This window comes from Buteo buteo, chromosome 8 (assembly GCF_964188355.1).
Source record: "Buteo buteo chromosome 8, bButBut1.hap1.1, whole genome shotgun sequence".
Lineage (NCBI taxonomy): Eukaryota > Metazoa > Chordata > Aves > Accipitriformes > Accipitridae > Buteo > Buteo buteo.
In genome coordinates this window covers 31,713,803-31,738,169 of record NC_134178.1, presented here as the reverse complement: position 1 = coordinate 31,738,169, position 24,367 = coordinate 31,713,803, and the positions used below count along the sequence as shown (strand labels likewise).

Here is a 24,367-nt window from a genome sequence, read left to right as displayed (position 1 = left end):
CAAAAGGACTTGACAATTATCAGAAGTATTTAGGGCCAGAAACTGGCTCTGGCCTCTAAATCATTTTAACACTGTGTTACCTGTCCCATACTCTTCACTTTTTGGATATGTGAAGCTTAATTGCTGCTTGTTAGCTGAAGTCTTGAAGTAATATTTACACATTGGTCATTTTAAGCATAAAGAAAAATGCAGATTCACAAATCTGCATTAAGTTATCTGAAGAAACCAGACACAAAATATAGAACAAATTACATAATGACCCCCAAAACCATGAATTCAATTCTCTGTAAGCAGGTTCCATAAGAACTAGCAGGGAAAAAGCAAGAGTGTCAAACTTTACAACCATTAAAGAAGAACTACTTACGTTCTGCAACACTAAGCTCAGTTCTACACTGGGAAATAAACTAAGTGATAGCACATAGAGAGATGGCTGAGATATTTCACTGCTGCTTAAACACACCCCCTTTTCTTTTTTCTTTTTTTTTTTTTTTTAAGACTAACATTTTGGAAGATGTGTATTTATCAGAATGCTACATGTGTTTTTCCTCAACCAATTTGTTAAACTCAGTCAGCCAGAAATACACATATTCAAATTCCTATCTTACTCCAAGTGACTTTCTTGTGACTGAATTAATTACTTGTGTGTCTTGTATGTCTTTTGAAGCAGGAATAACTCCAAGAGCCTGTAGTATATCCACAACTTTAAACAAAATTGAAGAAGCACTAACATATTTGGGGGAAAGATGGGTAAAGCTAGCAATACTTGCTTAATTCCAAAGAATTAATGTATGTATACCCAACTTCAATACCCATGTCCCTCAAAAGGTGGGAAGTAGGCAGCAAATGAACAACCAGGCAGAAAAGTAAATTCCTACTTTACCCTTTAAACAGCCTTAGTAAATTACTGTTTAGTTATGCTCAACTTCCATTTGGAAGATTATGCACATAAAAGCTTTATCTGTGCACAAACAGGAAGAACCAGAACACAAGGATTTAAGCCCTCACCAAACTGTTTCCCATCTGCAGGACTGCTGAGATCTGTTACCCCAAGTGGAACAACCACCACAGGAAGATTTTGATACATCATTACTTAGCAAGATTTGTTTTGGCAAGAATACCAATAGGATATTAAAAAATTACCTGTTTTTCTGTCTGACCCTACCTCAGCAGCCTGCAACAGGCCATTTACTCTATAACGAAGCATATGAAGGAAGCAAAGAAGTCCACTTCATCAGTCTAGCAACCCAATCAAAAGTAGGCAAGACAGAAATCTTGCATGCAATTTGAAAAACTGGCTCACCCTGCACTGCTCAAAGCAATTACATTAACAAGGACTACACCACACTTCCCGCTTGTGTTTAAAGGGGAAGAACATCTCCGCAGTACACTGCCCCTTCACTTCCCAGCTTTAATTGTTTCCATTCACATTAACATTTTTACTTGCTCATAACATTCTGAAGGCAATATACTATATGGCTTATTAGGGAAAAAAACCATTTGTTATTTGTACATAGTATCAGTCACCTTTTAAGATTTATTCCTATCTAGGCACTTTTCAACCAAGGAGCTCAAAGGTCTACTGAATGTTGCAAGCAAATCACTATCATTTATGAGTGACAGAGTGATGGGGCAAAAGTTAAATGACCTGACTGGAGACACAGATCACCACAATGCAGGAGAAGCATGGAGGTAAAGAGGAGCCAGGATTCCCAGTTGTCTGATACACCCTTCAAGGCAAGTATTCTCATCAACACCCTTGTTCCTGTTTCACCTTTCAGATTCCCCCTTTTTTTGTTCCCTTCTTAGTTTTGGGCCTTCTTCTTGTCAACGTTGCTCTCCTGCAAGACCCGATGGTACTGTTGCAAAGGGTTCTTCCTTCCTAGGTGCAGGACTTCGCTGCATTTCATAAGGTTCCTATTACCCACTCCTCCAGCCTGTTTAGGTCCTTCTGTATAACAGCCCAGCCCTCAAGCGTATCAGCCAGTCTCCCCAGCTAGGTATCTTCTGGAGGCAAGAGCGCACTCTACCTCCAGATAACTGCCAAAGACACTAAACAGGCCATACTATAGAATTCTTCAGTACCGCACTTGTTACTGGCCTCCACGTAGAGTATGGACAGATTTTTACCCACCTGGCTGTCCACCCATCCATACTGTAACATTCCAACTCAGATACAAGCGTACTGTGAGAGACTGTACTGAAAGCCTTGCTAAAGTCACTACTGACCACTACTGTTCTTCCTTTATTCACAAACCTATCATGGAAAGCAACCAGGCTGGTCAGGCATGATCTAGCCTTGGCAAATCCATGCTGACTGCTTCCAGACCCCCTCTCCTCCTTCACGTACCCAAAAACATGTTCCAAGAAGACTCCCTCCATGATTTTTTCCAAGAGCCCAGTGGAGCTGAGCAGCCTATGATTTCATAGATGCATTCATCTGTCAAAAGAATGAGCATTTGCCTTCCATTGCTGTGGATTTCCTGTGCTCTCCGTGACCTTGCAAAGGTACTTTCCTCAGCATCCTCAGATGCAGCCCATCTGGCTCTATGGACTTGTATGGGTCTAGAACTCCCAACCGATCCCTGACTCACTCTTCATCCACTGCTGGTATTTTCCTCCCTGAGCCCTTCCTGAGCATAGAGCTCTGAGAGACCTTATTAGAAAAGACTGATACAAAGAAGCTACAGAGCAACTCAGTCTTACCTGTGTTACTCCAGCCACATTACTAAATCACTCACACCATTCAGCAACAGGACTTTTTCCTTGTTCGGTCTTTTACTGCTAATAAAGTCATAAAAGCTCTTCTTGTTGACCTTGATTCCTTGCAAGCATCAACTCCAGGTGAGCTTTGGCTTTCCAAACACCATCCCTACAAGCCTGGCCAGTGTTTGTGAATTCTTCCTTTGTAGCCCATACCTGTTTCTACCTCCCTTATACTGCACTAGGACTAGGGTGCAGCCATGAGTTCCCTGTAAAGACAACACAGTCCCCTAATCAATCTACCTGCATTCCTGGACTGTTCTTGCATTTGGAAGACGCTGTTCATGATGAACTGCCAACCTAAATGAACTCCTTTATTGTTCAGAGCTGCCCCCCCAGGGATACCACCCCTACCCATTTCCTGCATAACCCCCAAGGTCTGCTCTCACTGCTGTCCTTACTCTTCTCAGGATTTTGAGACATATTTCCAGTATTACACAGACACAAAAACTGGCGCTGCCACTGCTTATTTCAAGATTTGGTATAGTACACAATTCAGAACTGATCAGGCAGACAAGAGTTAATTATCTCACAATTCTTGTTGCTAGAGTAACAGCACTACTTTTCTATTTATTTGTATCATCTGTTCCAGGAAAGACACCAAGGCAGACTTCTATCTGAAGAAGTTCACAGTACGATGAGCAAACCGTCAAGATTAATTCTGGATGTGTTAGAACTAGTACTAAATTTATTATAGCCCAACATAAGGGAATTTGGAACTTCTCTCTCCTGCATTTCACCTGTTCACTAAGGAGGGAGGGGAATTATTTGAAAGTGGTAATTAGAGAAGCTTGTGGGAGCTTCTAAGACAGAACCAAGGAAAAGTGAGGGAAAAGAGATAAGGCAGGGTTAGAGTAATAAAACTGTTTGCCCATTTCTTCATTTTACTGAATCACTGCAATAAAAATTGGCAGCTCATTCTATGGTGAAAGCGAGGGATGATAATCCTGCAGAAGACATCAAGAGGGCAGAAACTAGATAACAAATTTGTTATTCCCCTGCCCCACTACAGTACATTTACTCTGCCAAATGGAAAGATATTGTTAAAGCCTTTGCAGTCAGCTGCATATACCTCTATCAACCAGAAATTTAAAACAATCGGTTTCAAACACATACTTCAGTCACTTAACTTTTGGGGAAAGTTTGAAATTCTTTTGCTAGGAGAAAGGATTAGCACTTTTAAATTCAATTAACAGGTCAAAAAGCACAGTCCCTCTGTGTTAATTATGCAGGTTTTTTTAAAAGATATCAGGAACAGAAAACTACAGCTATTTTGCAAGGAAATCCAGACAGGGCTTCCTTGAATACAGGTTTTCATTCACCCAACACAAATTTTTATTTGGAAGAATCTGACCTTCAGCACAACGCCATCTGCGATGGCTGAAGACCCAGAGTCCCTGAAATGGAAGCAAGTTTTCTATTTGGCTATGACTCAGCATGGACCTCACTCCATGTAGCTGGCAAAGAACAAACCCAGTGGAACAAATATCAACTGTGCCATTTGATCAAGGATCACAGCACTGCTTTCTCCCATTTGACATGCACTTGAACAGCAAAATCCCACAGACAGGAGGGACAGACCCTTCACCCAGAAAATCCCCACCAAATTACTGCCTTCCTTCTATCTTTTAAGAATTTGATGACTGACATATGGCTAAAGATGTAATAAAGATTAAACTTACTTCAGACACAGCAAACACTCTCTCTCTGATAACTAGTTGTAATGCAGATCCTGCAACTGGCACAAGCGTTGAGCCTACAAGCCTCAGGCATAAAGAGATTACTAGGCTTCCCTTCCCACACATTACTCACTGTCCAGCTTGTTTTCTCACACTTGGGAGGCGAGAAGGGAGAGTTGCTCTTTACTGGAGAGAGCAGCTGGCATGCACAGAGCTCCACCTGGGGATGGACAATGAGCCAGTCAGGAGCTCTCAGGTTAGACATAGAGGGCAGACCAAGACCAACATGGGTGACATTCTAGGGGATGTCTGCTGCAGGCAGCCTTATCAGGAGGCAGTACACAAGGCCTTCTTCAGACAACTGGAAGAAGCCCAACACTCCTGATACAAGTGATTGAGGAGCCAAGGAGGGGAGGCGCTCTTTGCTGGACCTCATACTTACAAAACAAGAAACCGGTCAGGGATGCAAAGGCTGGAGGACAAACTTAACTTCACTAACCATGAGAGCAGAGTTTGGGATCCTAAGAGGAAGGAAAAAAGCAAACAGCAGGATCACAACCCTGGACCTCAGGAAAGCAGTCTTTGGCCTTGTTTGGAGATCTGCTTGGAAGAGTCCTGTGGCACATGGTCCTGAAGAGAGGTCCAGGCGAGCCTGTTGATTTTTCAAGTATCACCTCCTCCAAGATAAACAGGAAAACAAGCAGATGTTGACCAAAGAGCTCCTGACAAAACTCAGACATAAAGAGGAAACATACAGGAGGTAGCAGCAGGGACAAGTGATCTGGGACAAACACAGATGCTGTGTGAGTAGCAGGTATGGTGTTAGGAAAGCCAAAGCCTACCCGAAGTAAATCGGGTGAAGCACACGAAGGGCAACAAGAAGGACTTCTGTGGATGCATCTGAATGGGAATGGGGACCTGGTCATGAAGGACAAAGAGAAGGTCAAGGGACTGAATGCCTTCTTTGCCTCAATCTTTACTAGTGAGATCAGCCTTCCAAAATAAATTTCAAATTAAATTAGACATCAAACCCAGGTATTGCTGTATCTACAGTATATATCTAAGAGAACATTTCTGCTAAAGCAGAATACAAGGTATTGATAAGGATATTCTTAGCTGGAGCAGAGACAGGGGTCAACAGGAACTTCTTCTGTATACCTGGTTTCTACAGTTTATTGAAAGAAGATGCACAAGCCAGAAATGCACAAGTAACAGTCAAATTCATAGTTTCTGCTACATGGAAGCAGTAACTGCTGCTTACTCTACATGAACATGCTTTGTTTTTCAATATCAGTTATATACTCTTTGAATAGAACGTAAAAGAGTATGTAATTACAGGTTAATATACTGATGTCAGACTAGATCAGCAAAGTTGAAAACACAATGGACTGTGGTGACATGACCCTCAGACAACTGTTCTCCTAGCCAAAACCTTTATAGTAGAGAGTAGTAATGCCCAATTCAACAATTCATGTACTATTCATGTAACAAGAGCAAAAATACCTATTAACTTTCTAACGTGTATGGAAAACCAGGATGACTTTTACCCATTACTGTCATGGGACTGAGTAAGCTACACTAACAGGAGGACAGGAAGTCAGGTCTAATAGAATCTGTTAGATGTCTCCTTTACAAAAACAACTCTTTAGACAGTTCAGTTTGTATGGTACCTATACACCCATATGCAGAAAGTATTAAGATACTGTTACTTTTTACCATGTGAAAAGCACATGTTTAAAGCTACACCACTGAAGTTTAAAGCTACATCACTCAAGCTCTGCTCAAGAGCCATTCTGCCTTTACTTGGTTTCATTTCCCCTTGAGAATTTTGTCATGCAAGTGGGGAGGATTGTGTTCCAATTTTGACCCACAGTTTGTACCTTACCAGTACTATTCCTTGCACACTTAAGAAGTGTGCTAAGGTTGTAAGTCACCACCTTTCCCTCATCTTTACTTTTCCATTAAAGGAGAGAAGCATTACTGTATTGTGCTTATTAAGCAGAATTTATTTTTCAAGAAATCAAATGGAGTTTCAAGTTGCAAAACAGTCAGGGAAGCAGAGCTCCAAAATGAAAGAATTTTCTATCGTCCTCCCAACAGCTGTTAGGGATCCCCCTCAATATATGAAGAATAATAGTATTAAATGGGCTGCATCAAGTTAGTGTACTCATTCTCATTAGGTAGATATTACAATTTTCACTACAAAAAATGCCACAGGTTGTTATTACAGCAAGACAGATACTGCCCTAGTTAACAGCCCATTGCCTACAGCGTATAACTAGGTCTTATACAGCTTATGTACCATTTTAAGTTACAGGTGGTAAGGTATAGTCATGCCATGGAACCTTAACTCTATTTTCTCCATTTCTGCTCAGATTATTTATCTCAGTCTTGAAGATGTATAATACCTTAAGCATGGTAACAAATGCTCTTTGGTTTGTGTACTTACACTGATACCAAATAAATATTTTAATAACAATGAATTCTCTTCTTCTTAAGCACTGAAACATGAAACTTTTATTGCAACACTGACCTCTGAAAATAATTCAAAGATTACAGTTCTGTATGTTTTGAAAGTCAGTGCAGCAATGGCTGTCAAATTACAAAACTTAAAACTTCAACAACTCTATTCCAATGCAGAGAAGCCTTTACCACTACTAAACAGACACTCTTAGTCTGCTACAACATTCCCAGATGCTTCATTGGTAAATCTCAGTCTTAGAGGTTTATTGTCTGAATTATACTGAATAATTCAAGAAAATTCAGTCATATAAGCAAACTGCTAGGTAAGAGGCATCAAAATGGTTCAGTGATCCTGCAATACTGGATGAAGGGCCTCAACTGGCCTTACAACAACTGTAATAGGCTTCCAACTAAACCAGTGACTGGCCTTTTTTGACATACTGATCAGCATGCTCAAGTTTATTCATAAATGTGTTGACCTCTTATTTTGGTTGGGTTTTGTTTGGTTGGTTTGGGGTTTTGTTTCCTATTATCCAAAAGAATGAACGACCTAATTTTGAGCTTCAGTTCCTACAAGGAACAAAATAAATATCTTCTCACAGTTAGTTGCTATGGAAATAGTATTTCACAACTGGACCTCTGTTGGAACAAAATGTAGAAACAATTTAAAAAAAATAAGCTCTTAGAAATAAGTTTGCTTAAAGACACATGGACTACGGACGAGGCTCAGACAACAGACAACTTTTTGGGGACTAGTCCAAGACTTGTACCTCCATAAAACAGAACATCCAACTTCCTAGTGATACATCAGACAGTCTCCCAGTTTTTATGTGCCCTCAAATAATTATGACTGGTATCTACCCAGCCTGACTAAACTTGTGAAATTATATGTGCAGATTAAAGTACCAGTTTGAATTTGATATTCCTTCCAAAAAAACCCCATAACACCTACGCTCCTCTTCTGTCTCTAAGTTTGAGGCACATCATTTTTTAAACAGAAAACTGATGCAAGGGAAAAAAAAAAAAAAATCTATGTTGTATTTGTTCCTCACGTATATAACCTGTGCCTCTAAAAGAACATTAATAGATGGATAAATTTGCCACCACATTTCTTCCAAGACATTTCATAGAAAGTCTGCTTTTTTTGCCTTGAATGACCACTCAAATTCTTCATGGCTAGAACTAACAGATTATAGCAAACCTTCGAGACTGTTATACCTTTAATTCTCCCAGTGCAGCTCTTCATACCTTCAGTGCTACCCCCCATCATTTTTTGGGAGAGACTTATACACTGAGATTCTATCTTCCACATGCAGAAGAGAGGAAGGAAGTTATTAAAGAAGAAATGAAGCACGTGTTTAAAGTCACACTGGTCACTAAATAATTATTCTAATCCAAGGATATTGACTAATCAATCTTGAATTTGCACTCCATCCATTAAGAAACAGAACTAGTATGTCATGTGTTTTTAAAGAGAGGATGCAACTGTCAGGTCCCTTCAAAATAAGTCTTCCTGTAGAGAATAAGCAAGATTTTCGTCATCTTTAAATCCAGTCAACAGTTTTATCGTTCTAACAAGAAATTGAACTGTCAAGGGTTGCATGTAAGATGAAAAACTGCAGCCTGAAGAAACTGCTGGTTATCTTAGGGAAACAAGGAAAATTAGAATTTATAGCTGTCCTGCATGTAGAAAAGATTTTCAATTACTGAAAGACTTGGATAGATCAGATGCACTTTTCAGCAATCGAGTAATTCCTCTTCCTCGCATGGTACTTGTTCCATAAAGGGAAGTCTTCACACCACATGGAGAATCACCTATTAAATTAAACAAAGCTTGCAAATCAAAACAGCCTTTAAAGCTTGTATAAGTTAATGGAATTGTTCATCATATGCTGTGGAGCTGAGCCTATTCAATAGCTCTAATATATAAAGTCAGAGATAGGGGATGTGTCCTCTATAAACACCAAGACCGTAAGATCTCATGATTTACAACTGGAACAGTTTCAGAGTTTAATTCAGCATGTATTTTATATGCAAGAAAATAAGCTGCAAACTCAGAATTCTTAGAGTTATTTGTCTTGCAAACTTGATTCTGTTCCTCCAAAGATTAGCCATGAACTGCCCAGATGAACTGAGCTCACATGCCTTCTATTAAAAAAATTTTGTCTCCAAAAAGATGACTTTAAATGAGCAGTCTTTATGAACTGAGTTGTAATAGAATACTTGCAACAAGTACCAGCTGAGTCTGCACATATAATGACTTAAGAGCAAGGAGAGTATTTTACAGATGGCCCTGCCTCAAAGCACCTAAGCATATGAGAATGGACTTGAAGTAGCAGAAGAATAAGGGGATATAAATCAGAGAGCAACATTTATAAGAAAAACTAAATTTTGATAGACCTTTTTGACCATAAGATTATGTCCAGTAAGAAAAGGGCAGCTTTATGCTTAGGTCTTCAGAAATTGAGTGAAATTCACATGCAGGAATAAGCACAGCTCATGCAGAGCTGTTTAGTGGCTTTATGCCACTGACAGGCAACATCTAAGCCCAGAAATTTGAAGAAGCAGCAACTGGATTAAGTTTAAATACCTTTTTCCCCTTACAAATGTGAAAGTTTCAAACTCACAATTAGAAGGGACTAACTCTTGATCCTGACTTGGAGAAGCAAAATGTCTGTCACATCCAGAACCCTCAGGCTTCATCTTCTGTATGAAGAAATAAACATTCAAAATAACATATGTGTCTTCTAAAACGCAGTATACACAACTATCCATTAAACCTATGAATTATGGTCAAAAGCTCACAGGAAGTGACCCAGCTAGTGATTATTTCTCTTTCATCAGTCTGCCTAATATATGTCACAAAAGACATCATCCAAAGAAAAAACAGCTAACCTGAAATTGGCAAGTTTGAACACTGAAGTTAACTAGCAATAAAAGAGGATACCAGTTTAAAGAATCTGACCTGAAAACGTCCAGTATCCAGTATCACCATCTTGGTACTTGTGCTTTCACCATAATTGGAGTCTTGAAGAGGTAGGTGAGCTGCTGTCAGTGAGACTCCATACACACTAGCTAAACATTTACTGATGCAATAACTTGACCGAGAAAAAAAGAAAACAAGAAAAGTTTGGCTAAGAGGGCTGTAATGCTCATATATGGAAGCACAGCATTTTTAGTTCTTCAACTGGCAAACAAAAGCAACCACAGACTGAGATGCACAGAGCATATGTCAGAGGGCAGAAAGACATTACTGCAGCAGCTAAATAGTTACCCTGCATCCTTCCAAGACCACCAGCCTATTCTACAACTACACATGAAACCAAAAAACTATTTCCCCACACTATCAAATGCAACCACTTAGAAGTGTGAAAAGCAACTTTTTTTTTGCAAGGCATAGCAGTACACAACAAGAGTTTTTTTGAATGAAAGACTATTCATTATCTCTCTAAGTGCTACTGACTGATATCTTAAATGGCACTTCCTTGTTTCCCAACTACTTACTTTCCCTTTCTCCACGCCAAAAAGATTACAGAACCTTATGTATCTACGTTATATGTAAGGCAGTATAACAGTTTCCAAAGTAGAGATATACTAGAATGTGCCGAGAATTTCTCACCAAATACAGGTATACTAAACCTCTCGGGGAAAAACAGTGAATTCTAATGTAATTAACACGTCTCTCAACTCTCCAATAGTAAGCAGAGGTAGTGAAAGGATGACTATAGAGTGATGGACATTACTAGCACTTAGATGTAACATAATTTCTGTGATAAGACTTACAGTATACTGCTAAGCCATATGAACAACAATGGAAGTTACAAATAGAACAAACTCTTGGGGGTGGACGGAATAAATAAAACTCAAGATCTGGAACTACAGCACTCCAGGCAGTCAAGAGAAGCCAGAGCCAAAAACATGCATCTATAACAAAATAGAGAGTCATCATACTGGAGATAACTCCTTAGCAATACTCACGCAATTTTCTTACAGGATGCCAAAGCACAGCAGAGTATATCATTCTCTTCATGCCACTTGCACCTACAGAAAATGAAGTTCAGGCTTATTTCAGAAGCATCTACATTGTTAATCAACATGAATACTTGGTCTGGTCAGAAGGAACAGGAACAAATATTAAAGATATTATCTTTTGTCTCAGTGACCATACAGCACCTTTAACATTTCACAGAGTACCAGCGTTCAATAACTAAGCTCTAAGTGGTTTATGCAGAGTTAAAAGGCATGCTTAACAGGCAACCTGCTTCATGCTGAGGTCGGGGCAAGGAATAAAAAAGAATCCTAAGAGACAAATGGAATTTAAAGGTAACAATTTGAAATTTCCCATTAATGTGAAATAGTTCCTCTTAGTATAAGCATCTCCACTTTCCTCTCCAAATGTGTACTTTAAACTACATTTTTCCATTCTTGTTAAGGTCTCCCTCTAGTGTGAAGATACTCATAAGTGAAAACTGCCTGACTATAAAAAGTGACATTGATTATCCCAATGGACCTTAAAATCCATACTATAAGTAAGCAGACTTCCCAGGTTTGTTTTTTTTAAGATCTACTAAAATTTAAGATCAAATTATTGGTTCTTACTGAAAACAGTAGCAGAGGAAAAGTTAAAAGTATATTTCTAAGTTAACTGCATCACCACTAAATATTCCCCCGCCACACCACAAGCTACATACCACTTCTTTGTAGAAACACAGAAGAATCTGAAAGCAGGAAAAGCTTTACCATTCAAGACACATAGGAAAAAAAAAAAAAGAAAAAAAAAAGGGAAAAAGTCCTACAAAGTAAATAGGATTCCAGATGTGTAATAAAGAACATTCATTCTGGAATAAAAAAAAAGATAGGATCTAGCTTAACGCTTATGCTTGAGAACTTGATTTATACCACTGGCAAACATACCATGTCCCTCATCACAGTAGCAGCGTGAGGCATTTGATGTATAACAGCCAGGTCCTCTCCAAATAACACTTCTAAGAGAGGCTGAATCTTCTCACTTCTATGATTTCCAGTTAAATATCACAACATATTTTATTCCCACCTTTTACCCCCACCTTTAAATTAGGCCTCAAACTCAGCATTAAAAAGCCATCTGTCTTTATACTTCTTTTGGGAAAATATTTTTCATTTCCAGTTGTACTCACAACATGACAGGAAGCATTTTTTATTAGAAGGCTTGCAGAACATTCTAGGCTAGCAGCATACAAGCTGTATGCAGGGTACCAAGACACATCAGGCTAATACACGTTTCCACAAAGAACTCAACATACCTGGTGTTACTGGAGAAATCCCACAGGAAGACATCCATTTCTCTACACACCCAAGTCTTGGATGGCTCCTTTTGGTATTTCTTCCTGTACAGTTCTATTACCAGGTCTTCTACATCAAGAAGCTCCAGATGGCTCTCAATGCCTGTAGCTCAGAGAAAATCCAGGTCAGGAGAACAAGAGTGTCAGTCAATATTCTGCGCAGCTCACTTCTTAGCCAGTCCCTGTTCATTGTCCAGCCTCTTACCAGAGCATCGAAGCTCTTGTAAACCTTAACGAGTTATTCCACCAGTGATTTTAATAAAACCTGGCTTCCTAGCAAAGTGTGTTGTTCCATATTCCCATGATTTTCTCCACCTCAGTAATCATGTATCCTACTTGCGGACCATCTCTCCTCAGAAGCTATTAGTTTTCCTGTGTGTTACCATACACCCACCTTCACAGTAATGTCACTGCCTCCAGTGCTCCTTTAACTGGCTGAGCAAGAAACAGTGCATGCTATTCTACAGATGCGCTCATTAGCCAGTTAGCTGATAATGCTGCTGGTTTACTGTCACTAATGGGGAGGAAAAGAAGAGGGAGAAGCACGCAAAGTAGTTCTAGCTGTCAGTACCAACTTTTATGAAACCTTTGAGACCCGAAGATTTTCAGACAAATACAGCTGTCCATGATTACATAACCCTTTTTTCCTGGGGGGAGGGGAGGCAGTGGTGCGGGGGAAGGCCACAAATTATCCATTTCCTACCTGTTATGCTAGCCATTCGATCGAGACACCATTTAATTCGGAATCTGTCATTAGACTAGAGGAATGAAAATTTCAGTCAGATTGAAGTAGTACAATATGTAATTCTGACATCTGCAAGACTACTAACTGGGTCTGAAAAAGTCACCTCCAAAACAAAATTCATTGGCTGTGGGACTGAATGTACACTTCCTGAAAATTATACTCAAGAGGAACAAAATGCCACAGAGGCTTTCCAACCAAACCCCAGGAGAAATTCTAGACTAATGTTTGGGGACAGGTTAAAGGTTAATCCATACTACAGGTATCTCCATTAAGTGGTCAGAGATATTTTTTTCATGCATATTTCTTCAAAGCCCTATATTTATGGATGGAGCCCAAAATCTTGACTCTCCCCATCTTTTTAAGGATTAACATTAGGCTCAAAGGGACTTGAAATGTAGTATAGCTGTCATGAAGCTTAAATGCCTCTGAATCCTATTGTTTTGTTTTGCTCATTGGCAAATGAAACTTGAGCAAAAATTAAGATTTACAGTATTCTCATGGGGCAAGAGTCATAAAAATGTAAAAAAATCCCTTAGAAAAGCAGAATTGTGTGACTATTATTCAGCACAAGCAATTTAAGTCAATCTTAAAAGCCCTCAACCTAAGTCAAAACACTGTCAGAGACCAAGCGAAATGTTCGTCAGTAGACTAGAGCCAGAAGTGCAGGCTGAAAATAAGAAGGCAGAAAATTAGGTCTCTGCTTTATAAAAAGGTTAGCTTCTAGGGGCCATTTCTTCCTGCACAGAACTGGAAAACTTTGGTGTCTTTTCCCACTCATTTGCACACTGATCAGGTTTTAGAGTGTAGTATCTCCTTAGTCACCTAACAGAAGTTAAATTAGAGGTTTTGATTTAGAGCATCTTACTTCGACCTTGGCCATACCCTGCAGTAAAAGTGAGGCCAAACACCTCTGGCTGGCTGGACAAACTCAAGAAGTTCCTTTAAGACAACTGCGTAACAAGTACGTGAAAGATGAAATCCAGATATAGGGATTTTATGAGTGGCATCACCTAAGGGGGGGGGGGGGGAGAGGGGGCAGAAAAAAAAAACCACCAAGTTATGGTTAAGTCCTCTTTCCTTAAATGATACAGTTTCCCCCTCCCTTGTATCTTTTTATATACATATATGTATACACACAAACACATACAACTCTTCTCTACAGGCAGTGTCTGGTGATTAAGCTATCAAAACCTTGCTTCTGTCAGCAGAAGACTGGCAGGTCTGGGCTGCGTGCAAACACACACACACTTACCCCTTTTAACCGGCCATTATCTAAGTATTTGACATAGGAAAACATAGGTCAAGTTTGTTCCCTCTGTACACAAGGGGAGGAAGTGTCCTAATAGAAACAAACTGGAATCTATAAACACTACTTAAGAGTCACAAGGGAAACAAGGCAGGCCAAGCCAGACACAACAACTGTATAAATGCTTTAACTTTATTGATGCCTGTAAAACTGCAAAACACTTACGACTTTTAAATACAAACTAGGGTCTCTGAGTTACCCTGTCATGAATTAGCACTTCATGCTGAAGATACACGCAAGGACTATCAAGGGAAGGATACTCTGCTCAGGTGGGCTTGAAAGCATTTAAAGCCATACAAAGTTGTCCCATTTCAGAAGAACATACTGCAGTTATTATTGAATTAAAATAGAAAGACAGAATACAGATAACTCTGCCATTGACAAAACCATTTTGGGTGAAGTGCTCTGCCATTTGTGGGTACAAGAAACATAAAAGGTGACTGAGACAAGCTGCTGTCACTCCTTTCTCTTCAAAACTTGACAAGTTCCCAGATGGAGAACCTGTAGACTTACAAAACATTTGGATACAGATCAGATAAGCTGAGTCTAAAACTGTACACCTTTGCATATCGTTCTTTTCCTCCGTTGATACTCACTAGCAGCCTGGCAGTGGTACCGAAAACCACGTGGTGGTACTTCTGCAGAAGAGCAGGGTAGGTGGGAGAAAAAGAACAATCATCATCCGACATCCACAATGACAAATCCTTAACTCTCAACTATACACTATAGTTTCATGTACAAAAAGGAACAGCTTCATCTTCCCTTATGGCCTTGTACAACTGCCACAACTATTTTTGAAAAAGTTATTTTCAGTTATATGCATTTTTAAAAACAAAATATATTGTATACTGTGTGTGTTTAGGTCCAATCAAGAAAACATTCATTAGCATGAAATGTAAAGCACAAACATCTGAAGGTTCTCCTGGATTTATTCTACCCTCTTTGAAGCTTCATGCAGTTCTGACGCTTAAGTCCATCTCTTCAGAAACAATCAGCACTTCTCCGATATTTTAAGAAGTCCAACCACTTATAGTCAAAGAAATAAACTTGACTTAATACCAGAAATGTAATCGGGACAGTGCAGTAGTAAGTGACACTAGAAAGCCTCCCTCTTACCCCAAAGCAAAATTAACTACTTTCTGTCTCCCTTCCTTGGAACTCACCTGGATCTATGAAGTGATGGAAATCAGCCATTATGCCATCCTGTAGGGAGTACTTGACACACCCAATCTCACAAGGAAGGAAGCGCTGTTCACAGTGGGATGGCAGCTTGCCATGGCTGTAAATGTTCAGGAAGTAGAAGATGTCTGCAACCACAGCTGAAAGGAAAAGAAAACCCCAACACTTTCAGAAGAGCCACCAGAGGTTACAGCAAGGCATCCTGGCCTCATCTCATCCAGTGAAAGCTTCGGTGCACTTTATCACGAGTGAGTAAAGTAGAGTAATGACCAAGTAAAACACACAGATCCTTCTCTGTATCTGAGGTGACAAGGTAACTAATACTGAGGCAAGAGTCAGCTGTATTGGCAGTCCTGGTACACCTTCCATAGATGCTACTGTGTGTAGAGATCAGGGCGAAAAAAATCCAAAATAAAAGCAATTTAAAAAAAAAAATCAAACCCCAATGTTAAGAGGCCTGGAATCCAACAGGAACTACTACTCTTTTTTATAATGAGTCTCTCTACCCTTTGGGAAAATAAGGTTAGAAAAAAAAAATATCAGTAATTGCAAAGCAGCCTCACAAGCTCAATTCAGTAACTTAAACAAGTTAAATGAGCTGGTAATAATCTTCCGGGGTAAGAGGACCTGAGAAGTCCGCTAATTGAAAGGATTGCTTTTCCTCCACTAAATTAGCTCCCAAAGAAGGTGGCAAGAATAAGCAAGGCAAACATTAAGAAATAAATTTATTGTTTACTAATTTAAAGAGCATCCAACTATGAAAAATATTTCACAATACACCTTAATCCTTGTCTTCATGAATGTCATATAATGTTCTCGTTGAAGTTTAAGGTAGCTGTTTAATCCTTACCCTTAAGTTCTGCCCCTCATCAAAAAGTCCTACTTGTTCTACTAAATAATACAGATGTATAACTGTTTTTACACAGAAACAATGCTGTATGCCAGACTTTATGGCATTAAACACCAGCTGTCCTAATCTTGAATCCTGGTGCTCTCTTACATGGGTCTTAAACTCTACAAGCTGCGGGGTCATAGGAAAGATACCTCTCCTACCTGAGTTTGAACTGCTTTCCTTATGAAAAAATTTATACAGGACTTTTATTGAGAAATATTAAGGAACAGCATCATAAAATGCACCCTGTTATCCTTTATCATTACCCCTCTCATTCAGTTTAAAGATCAACCATGTCAGCTCAAGCCACCATGATCAATCTGATCAAATTTGCATCGCGATGACAGGGGAGCATGACCTCTGGCACGGAGGACGCTAACAAGTATTACACTTTTTATGGAGCTACTCTTTCCTGCCCCTCCATAACCATGACAACATGAAAATAGTTCAAGAGGCTTGTTAGGTAAAGGGTTGAGCTGAGACTTAACCACACAGCAGATACAGCTTATATTAACTGGCTGCTTGACTTAGCTTGTAAGCACTACTATTTACCATTTTTCAGAATAATGTAATGTTCATTGGGGAAAAGATTACAGATGTGTTCATTACTCAGTTCTAATTAAAACATCCATTTGAAGAGAGGGTACAGATAAGAAAGGTTTAGTTTTCAAGACTTCTTTCAGTGAGGAAGCAAGCTAGGATGTTATAAAGGCACTGACAAAGTACATACTCCCTCTTTTATTCTCCCAAAGAGGCCAGGTCATAATTTTATTTAACGCCTCTACCATACAAGTTTTGAACTTTGATATCCAACAACTCTTTACTCTTTAAAATTGGTACAAGTGTTCTTTCATACTAAACTTGGATTAGGCCTTGGAAATTATAAAGGTAGGAGTTGAAGAGTTACCTTTTTCTTAAAAACCTCTACATAATTGTAAAGAAACTATTAGTGGCTATACTCTCATCAAGCTAAAAAACAGAGGACAGAATTATTGGGTAGGGACATTTGTACAGACTTCCTTCTGTACTACAAAAGACCTTTTTACAGCAGTAGACCATTAGTTTAAAACAAACAAACAGTTGACACAGATGGCTATTAGGAAGAAGTAAACAGTCTTTGTATAGGTAGCATTGAGAATATCTACAAAGGGCAAGCTTTTATCTACCAGGATCAACTGCTTTAAGATTACTATACCCTGATCATTCTTCCAAGACATAGCAAGGGCATCTGGAAGAGAAGTAACACTGGGCATCTTTGTGGTCAGACAAGCAGGAACCAGATGAGCCAGATTACACGTCTGGAAAAGATGAGAAAGTTAAAAAAAAAAATATCAAAAGAGTCTACTAACCTCCAGTAAAGTCCTTCACCTCCTTATATAACATCCACTAACAGTTACGATTAGGTGGAACAAGTCTGCAGTTTATATACAAGTGCCTGTGTACCTGCAGACCAGGAAGGCAAGAGTTCTCTTCTAACAAAAAGAGAGAGAGGTATCTTTATACCTTGGTCAACTCGCTACAACTAGAGAGAACTACAGCTAAATTTACAAAACACAATTAAAAAAAAAAAATTAAAAAATTTTTGTTAGGTTCAACCACTTGTCACAGGCGAGGAACTTTTCAAATTGGAATTTCAAAATTTTTTCCATAAACCTTATGAGAGTTTGGCACTCCTATCAGTTGCCTTTGACTAGGAATCAAATTCATGAAAAGCTGATAAAGCCTTAAGGAACTCACGAGATTGCTCCAGCATAGAGCAAGTAAGAGGGGAGTGTATGCCCATTAAGCATTGCAAATCCATGCATGAACAATAAGCTTTTAAGAAGACAGGAAGAGAAACCTGGCAGGCTTACAGAATTCAATCATTCAAGACCCAAATTGGGAATAACATTCACATCTAGGTACACTAATTCCAGATTACCATTTTAGCCAAAGTTTGTTATCAATTTAAACTATTTAAAATAAAATGAGGAATTAGTCCCATCCAAGTAAGCTTAGGTCATCTCCAAAACATGACCACGACCTTTCACTACACAAAATAACTGTGGTTGTCCATGTACAGGGGTGTGATTAATAAATTGAGATCACAATCAATCTCATATATACACACTTCTCTATTTCCACTGACAGGCAACAAGGATGATGTTCTTTCTTTTGGTAAAGCAATTATTCCTTTCCCTGATTACAGCTTTCTAAAATGCTACACCTTGTGGAAGGAAATACAGAAGCCTCCATTTATGACTCTAGTTGTCATTTCATGTAGCTCTCCTTTACATATGAAAATGGAGTTTCATTAATTACATACCCCTAGCCTGCTAAATAACAAGATTATCACATTTTAAACAGTTCTTCCCCATACAGGCAGGCCCCCCAAAGTCAGAAAACATTGCCTAACATCTCCCTACTAGTCTATATTGACTAATTTAACTAATCCAGCTTTGCTAGTTAAAAGTCCTAAAATTTATCCTCACCGGTAAATCGTAGTTCATAGTCTGTATCTAGTAATATGAGATGAAGAAGTAAATGCAGTGTTATCCATTTACTCAATCAGGCTCTTTGCTTTGACACACAAGTTTTTACACTGTCAACCAAGACTGGAATAAAATAAGCTTTCTGACACCTCACATAACTCAAACTCCAAAGCAAACCATGCTTCAAGGAACTGCTGGGAGAGAGAGAGACAGACAGAAGAGGGGAAAAAAAAAAACCACAACAAAGGACACACCCACACCCCCTTTCAAGATGGTAAATAGTAGAAGGGATCTGTTTAGCACTATTTCTGACCACAACCACATTCAGCTTAACCTGCTTATTGCTACATTGCGGGATTCTGTCCTCTACCATAGCATTACTATTCTCTCCACAATCAAACCAACCTAAAAATAATGTGTAATTATTCTTTTTGCGCATAGGTTGCAACATTTCATTGACCTTGTCCACCACACAGCCACCTGAGAATGCCAAATCAGCTGTGCGTAAGATGTGGTTTCAGGCTGCCAGACAAGAGCCACCTAAATTAAGGACATCCACGAAGCAAAAGCAACATGACCCTATGACCAGAAAGCATACCAATTTACAGTATTATAAATAAAAACATTGTAAGTCAGTCATTATAAAATATTGTTAAACATAAAACTAAGTTGTTAGAGAACTATATTTTACTGGGTAAAAGAGCCCAAAGGAACAAGCTGTGCTGGTTTAAAATGGTATAGAGTATTCTCACCTTCAATTCAAGCTAGAACAATTTTCTGCATAACCTTCATAACAGTATGGACTACCACAGCAGCCATAACCTCCAGAGGTTGGAGTCTATGGAAAGCAGGTGACCTTCCACAGCATCACAGCTGACCAAACCCCAACACCACTTACGTCACTTCTTATTTAGCTACATTGAAGGGTGTTCCTTTCTCAGCATTTACCTCTTTTACTGTCTTCTGAGAGCATTTATTTTCATTCCACTTACGAGCCTTCTCTGTATATGCCATCTTTTCTTCCTTAGTCAGCAACTTGAAGGAAAGCGAATTGTTAAAAAAAGGCTTTTACTGCTTCATCCTAGTAGTCCCACAAACCAACAAACTCCACGTAAGAAATTAATTGTGCATTTCCAAAGGACATTATCAACGCTTGGCAAGAACTGCCAACTGCTAACATTGACTCTAACAGTAGCTTTCTCCCTATCGAAGCCATAAGCCTTGATTCAAAACACATAGCGAGCACATGCTTCTGAAGCATCTTCAGACAAGGGCAAACTAGCACTGCCCCACCACAAACAAAAGGTCTTCTGAAACTACTCTTGCCAGCCAAGGATGCCGCTACCCATCACACACAAGCCAGAGCTACCACTCCACAGCTGAAGGGAGGACGGCATAGCTTGTGCTTCTTAGCTAGAGCCAGCTGAGGTCACTCAAGATGCCCGTTTGAACCCTAAACATACGGCAACTGAGCTGCCATCTAGTTTACCCTCCAAGAAAGGCCACGCTGACATTCTGTCCCACACACAGCCCGCACAGGGGCACCACGCGGATCCACCTGATAAGTGCTGGTTCCCCATCAGCAAAAGGCAGGTGAGCTGCTGTGTAACCCACCGCCCCGGCACGCTGCGGCTGGAGCAGGGCCGCGCCGCAAGCCTCCCCCCTGCCCTTCCCACCATTAAGCTGCCGTAACCCGAAGCCGTTCCCCCCCCCGCAGGAGGCCGGAGAGGCGAGGGGCGGGCGAGGGCCTTTCCCCTTACCGCCCACGCCTGGGAGCAGTAGGGGACGGCGTCGACCACGCGGGTCACGGGTAGCCCGCGCCCCTGCAGCTGGGGCAGCTGGTCGCGCACGAAGAAGTAGTAGGGGCGGAGGGAGCCCCTGCGGTGCGCCATGGCGACCGCCGACCTCGCCTGGCCCCGGGCTCACCGCGCCACGCCGCCGCGTCCCGCTGACGGGCAGCCCGGCTCTCCGGGGCGGGGCTCCCTGAGAAGCTGCTGGCGGGGCGGGGCAGGGCACGCGCCCGCCCTCGCCTTTTGGCGGCAAGGGGAGGATAACCGTTACAGGTAACGGTCGCCCGTCCTCCTGGGCGCCGGTGTCAGCCGCGGGCTGGGCCGCCCTCGTCAAGGGCGCCGGGCACGTCGCGGGTTTAACCGTCGCCTCAAGACTGGCCTTGAGGAGAGCGTGGCAGGGTTGTTTGCCGTTTGGGTTTTTTTTAATTTTCCTTGGGTGCTGAAAGTTAAGAAATACCCAGTGGGAGCAATGGTTTGCACCAAGTTCTCGTAGACATTCAAAATGCAGGCTCCCCACCCTCATAAAATGGCAAGATACTGATTTTTCAAAATAAAAGGGTGATATTCCTCTATATCCTCTCACTCTGAATAACATCATACACTACATTTAGAAAAATCCTTACAAAGAGTCACTACATTCATTTACGCAAATAGATATGTTCATACGTATGAACAAAGGAACGGAGGAAGAAGAGACCAACTGGAATTCCATATGCAAAATACATCCACTGGTACATGGGACTTCTGAAAATATTCGGAGGTCATTATTACTGGTTGCAGCTACTTCATCTAGGCCAAAACAGGCATCCTGCTGCTTCTCACTGTAGGGCTGGGCACTGGCTGGCAAGGTGCCTGCCCTGCAGCCTGTGTGAACCCCCTTTGGCTCCCGGCTTTCCTCTCCTGGAGCAGCCTGGCTCCTGCTGCTCCCTGACAGTGAGCTCCTGAGGAGCTGGTACTCCGTCAGACAAGATGATCATGGTGATGTGCCTGCTCTGATGCTTCCAGTAGTGCTCAAACCGCTACCAGGACCTGGGGTCCTGGGTGAGAATAAGGGGTGACAGATAACGGGGTAAGGGCCCAGGAGGTGGAGGAAGGAGTGGGGGAAGAGGTCAACCAACTTCAGTTAAGAGACCTGGGTTTGCTTTTGAGATATATGGCAGAAAAGTAAAGGAGGTGAGAGGGCATGCGTGTGCTTGGAAAGGCAAACTTGCTTATTAAAAATAATTTGGGACCTTGTGCTATACAAAACTGAGGCTGCTGTCCAGACTCTCTTTTTGTTGTTTTGGGTTGGTTTTTGTTGGCCTTTTTTTCCCTTTCATCTATCCCATTGACATAATTAACACATCCTTCACTGAAAGTTGGCATAGTGAGTCACAGTTCAGATAAGATAAAGGCTGGTAACAATCTGATCTGCATCATCTTGATTAGCAGCATGAGTTGCTTCCCCCTTTAAGCTTTCTATTGATCTCTCAAAAACCACTGGCCATAGTAAAAAAAGGAAATTAGCAGGGCAATAACCACAACGGGCTTTAAAACAAAGTTTAATCAGTTATACAACCAAGAGATTGTGAAATCTGCCTGCCTGGAACAGAGGACCCTAAGTTTGACCTGAGACAAGGTTACTGAAGGGACAATGTTGGCATAGGCCCTGATTAAATTCTGGCCAGGTTTTGCTTGTCCCAGGCATGTGATGTCTCCCATACTCCTCACTGTTCCCCTTGTCTTTTTTGAGGGATCTCCTTCAGCATGCAGTTGCAGTTCCTGCAGAAACTACGTAGTGCAGCAGAGCAAGAGCTAGCATGCTGCTTCTCACGCAGCCATCTTCCATGGAGTTACCCAGACCATCTTGATAAAAATGAATGGTGTAGCCTTGACTTGGAAGATTCTTTCCAATCCTCTATCCCAGAGTTCTCTTGAATTTACTGTAAACCTAGGCATGAGGATAAAAAAGGTGATAAAACAGCACACATTTCCAAATCACTGGAAAACTGCCTCTTCCCCTCAGTCTAGCCTCTTTTTTCATCTTCTGGTTAGGTAGTGTAAATCTGTTTAGCTCCAAAAGAGGTAGCTGATGTTTAGGCATAAATCTGTGGCTTAGCTGATTATGTTTGTCACTGCTGGAAGTGCTGGCAGGTAAGGTCAGATCAGATTGCTCTTCCATCTCACTGGTGGCTGGTTCCTCTGAGGGTTAAAAAATGCTGGTGCAGTTTAGTCTTCTGGAGGCTGTTCTGTCTTGCTCAAATCCAGTAAAACAGTTTGGTTTATGTTTGTGAACCACATAATGAATTTGCTGTTAAACATGCAGGAGGGGCCAATCACATTGTTTAAAATGTATAAAATCATAATATAAACTCAATGAGAACAGGTGAGTGTTTTTAAAGTCACTTTCACTGTTGTAGAAAATCATTTATATTCCAGTCTAGTTTCTGATACTTTAATGGTAAATCTCTGAGGAGAGACTGCAAGAAATAACTTGTTTCTTGTAAATACAAACTTCTGCACAGGGTCTAGTTTTTCAGGCAGAAAGGCGAGTATTTACTGTTGTATTACTGGAAGAGTTGTTGCTAGGAGTGCATCTGTGCACATTTGTTTTACTTTCCTTCACACCATCTTCTTTTGTGCAGCTTTGGGACCCACCCTTTAGCAGGCCTTTCTTTTAAAGAAATTCAGATAATGATGCATCGACTGAAAAACACAAGGCTCCACTAATAGCTCTCTTAGGGCTAGAGGTGTGGTTGGAAAATAAAAATCATAAGCGGTGGAGAGAGAAAGAATTTTTTTACGTGGGGTGGGGGGCAGAGAACAAACAGGGAACAGGTCATCTTCAGAGCACCATGTCATCAGTATTCTTCCCCAGGGCCCTGAGGAGAGCCCAGTGCCTCTGAAGGAACTCATGTTTTAACTCTTCGATTGTCTGCTGTTTAACTTAGCTGGCAAAGGCATTCTCTGGACCATTTATACTGATTTGTAAATAACTTTTGTAGCACTGGGGCCATTCCAGCAGATAAAAGCAAGTGTTGTGCCAGTATTTATATATTACTTTTTCTCTTTTAATGCACTTAATTCAATTAAATGACTTGATATGCCAACACTCAACTCTTAGGTACCTCGCCTTGGAAACCCAGCTCCAGAATTAGGGACCTGTGCTTTCCCATCAATGCATGGCGTTTGTCAGGTATCTCAAAAGAGGGTCTATGTGCCCTAGTACTATGTAGAGAGAAAAAACATCTGGAACTTTTCTGCCAGTAATGTATTTTCATTCATTCAGCATTCCTGGCTATAATCTTTCCAAGGTATGTCTTACGGTTGTTCATCGGAAAGAATGAACCAAGTTATTCTAAAAAACACGGCAGTGACTACATCTGCTGCTACCCTCTTACCTGCTGCTCTGGGGCTGAAGCACTCTCCCACAAAGTGAAATATTTGGTGCTTATGTCAGGCCAGATCCATCAGCCCAAGAGAGGTGAGACTGACGCAGCTCCACACTCCCAGGTCCAACTGAAGTGAGGTCAAGCATGTATTCCCAGTCTAACATGCCAGCTCCTCCTGTGGTTTCGCCATTAGAGGTGCACCATCCACACCTCACTCCCCAGCTCTCAGGGCACATCACCTTCCCACCAGCTAGTCCTGCTTGATCATAACTAACACTGACACACACACTCGCATGCTCACCCCCCCTGGCACCGCTGACATAAGGGCTTCTGACCCCTGGTCCACTCTGGTGGATGGCAGTTCTTGTCACTCACTGGGGTCTCTCCAGC

The 24,367-nt window shown here is 40.9% G+C and overlaps 1 protein-coding gene across 1 annotated transcript; it reads right to left on the bottom strand.

Moving 5' to 3' along the window:
- Window positions 1–5,602: 5,602 nt before the first annotated feature.
- Window positions 5,603–20,755, bottom strand: MAEL (maelstrom spermatogenic transposon silencer). Its single transcript, XM_075034011.1, has 12 exons — window positions 20,577–20,755; window positions 19,765–19,851; window positions 17,541–17,643; window positions 15,438–15,593; window positions 14,871–14,912; window positions 13,851–13,978; window positions 12,927–12,981; window positions 12,185–12,326; window positions 10,881–10,943; window positions 9,868–10,000; window positions 9,530–9,608; window positions 5,603–8,717 (listed from the first exon to the last, which is right to left on the bottom strand). The coding sequence occupies exons 1-12, from the start codon at window positions 20,706–20,708 to the stop codon at window positions 8,602–8,604; spliced, it is 1,236 nt and encodes a 411-aa protein (XP_074890112.1). The 5' UTR covers window positions 20,709–20,755; the 3' UTR covers window positions 5,603–8,601.
- Window positions 20,756–24,367: the final 3,612 nt, after the last annotated feature.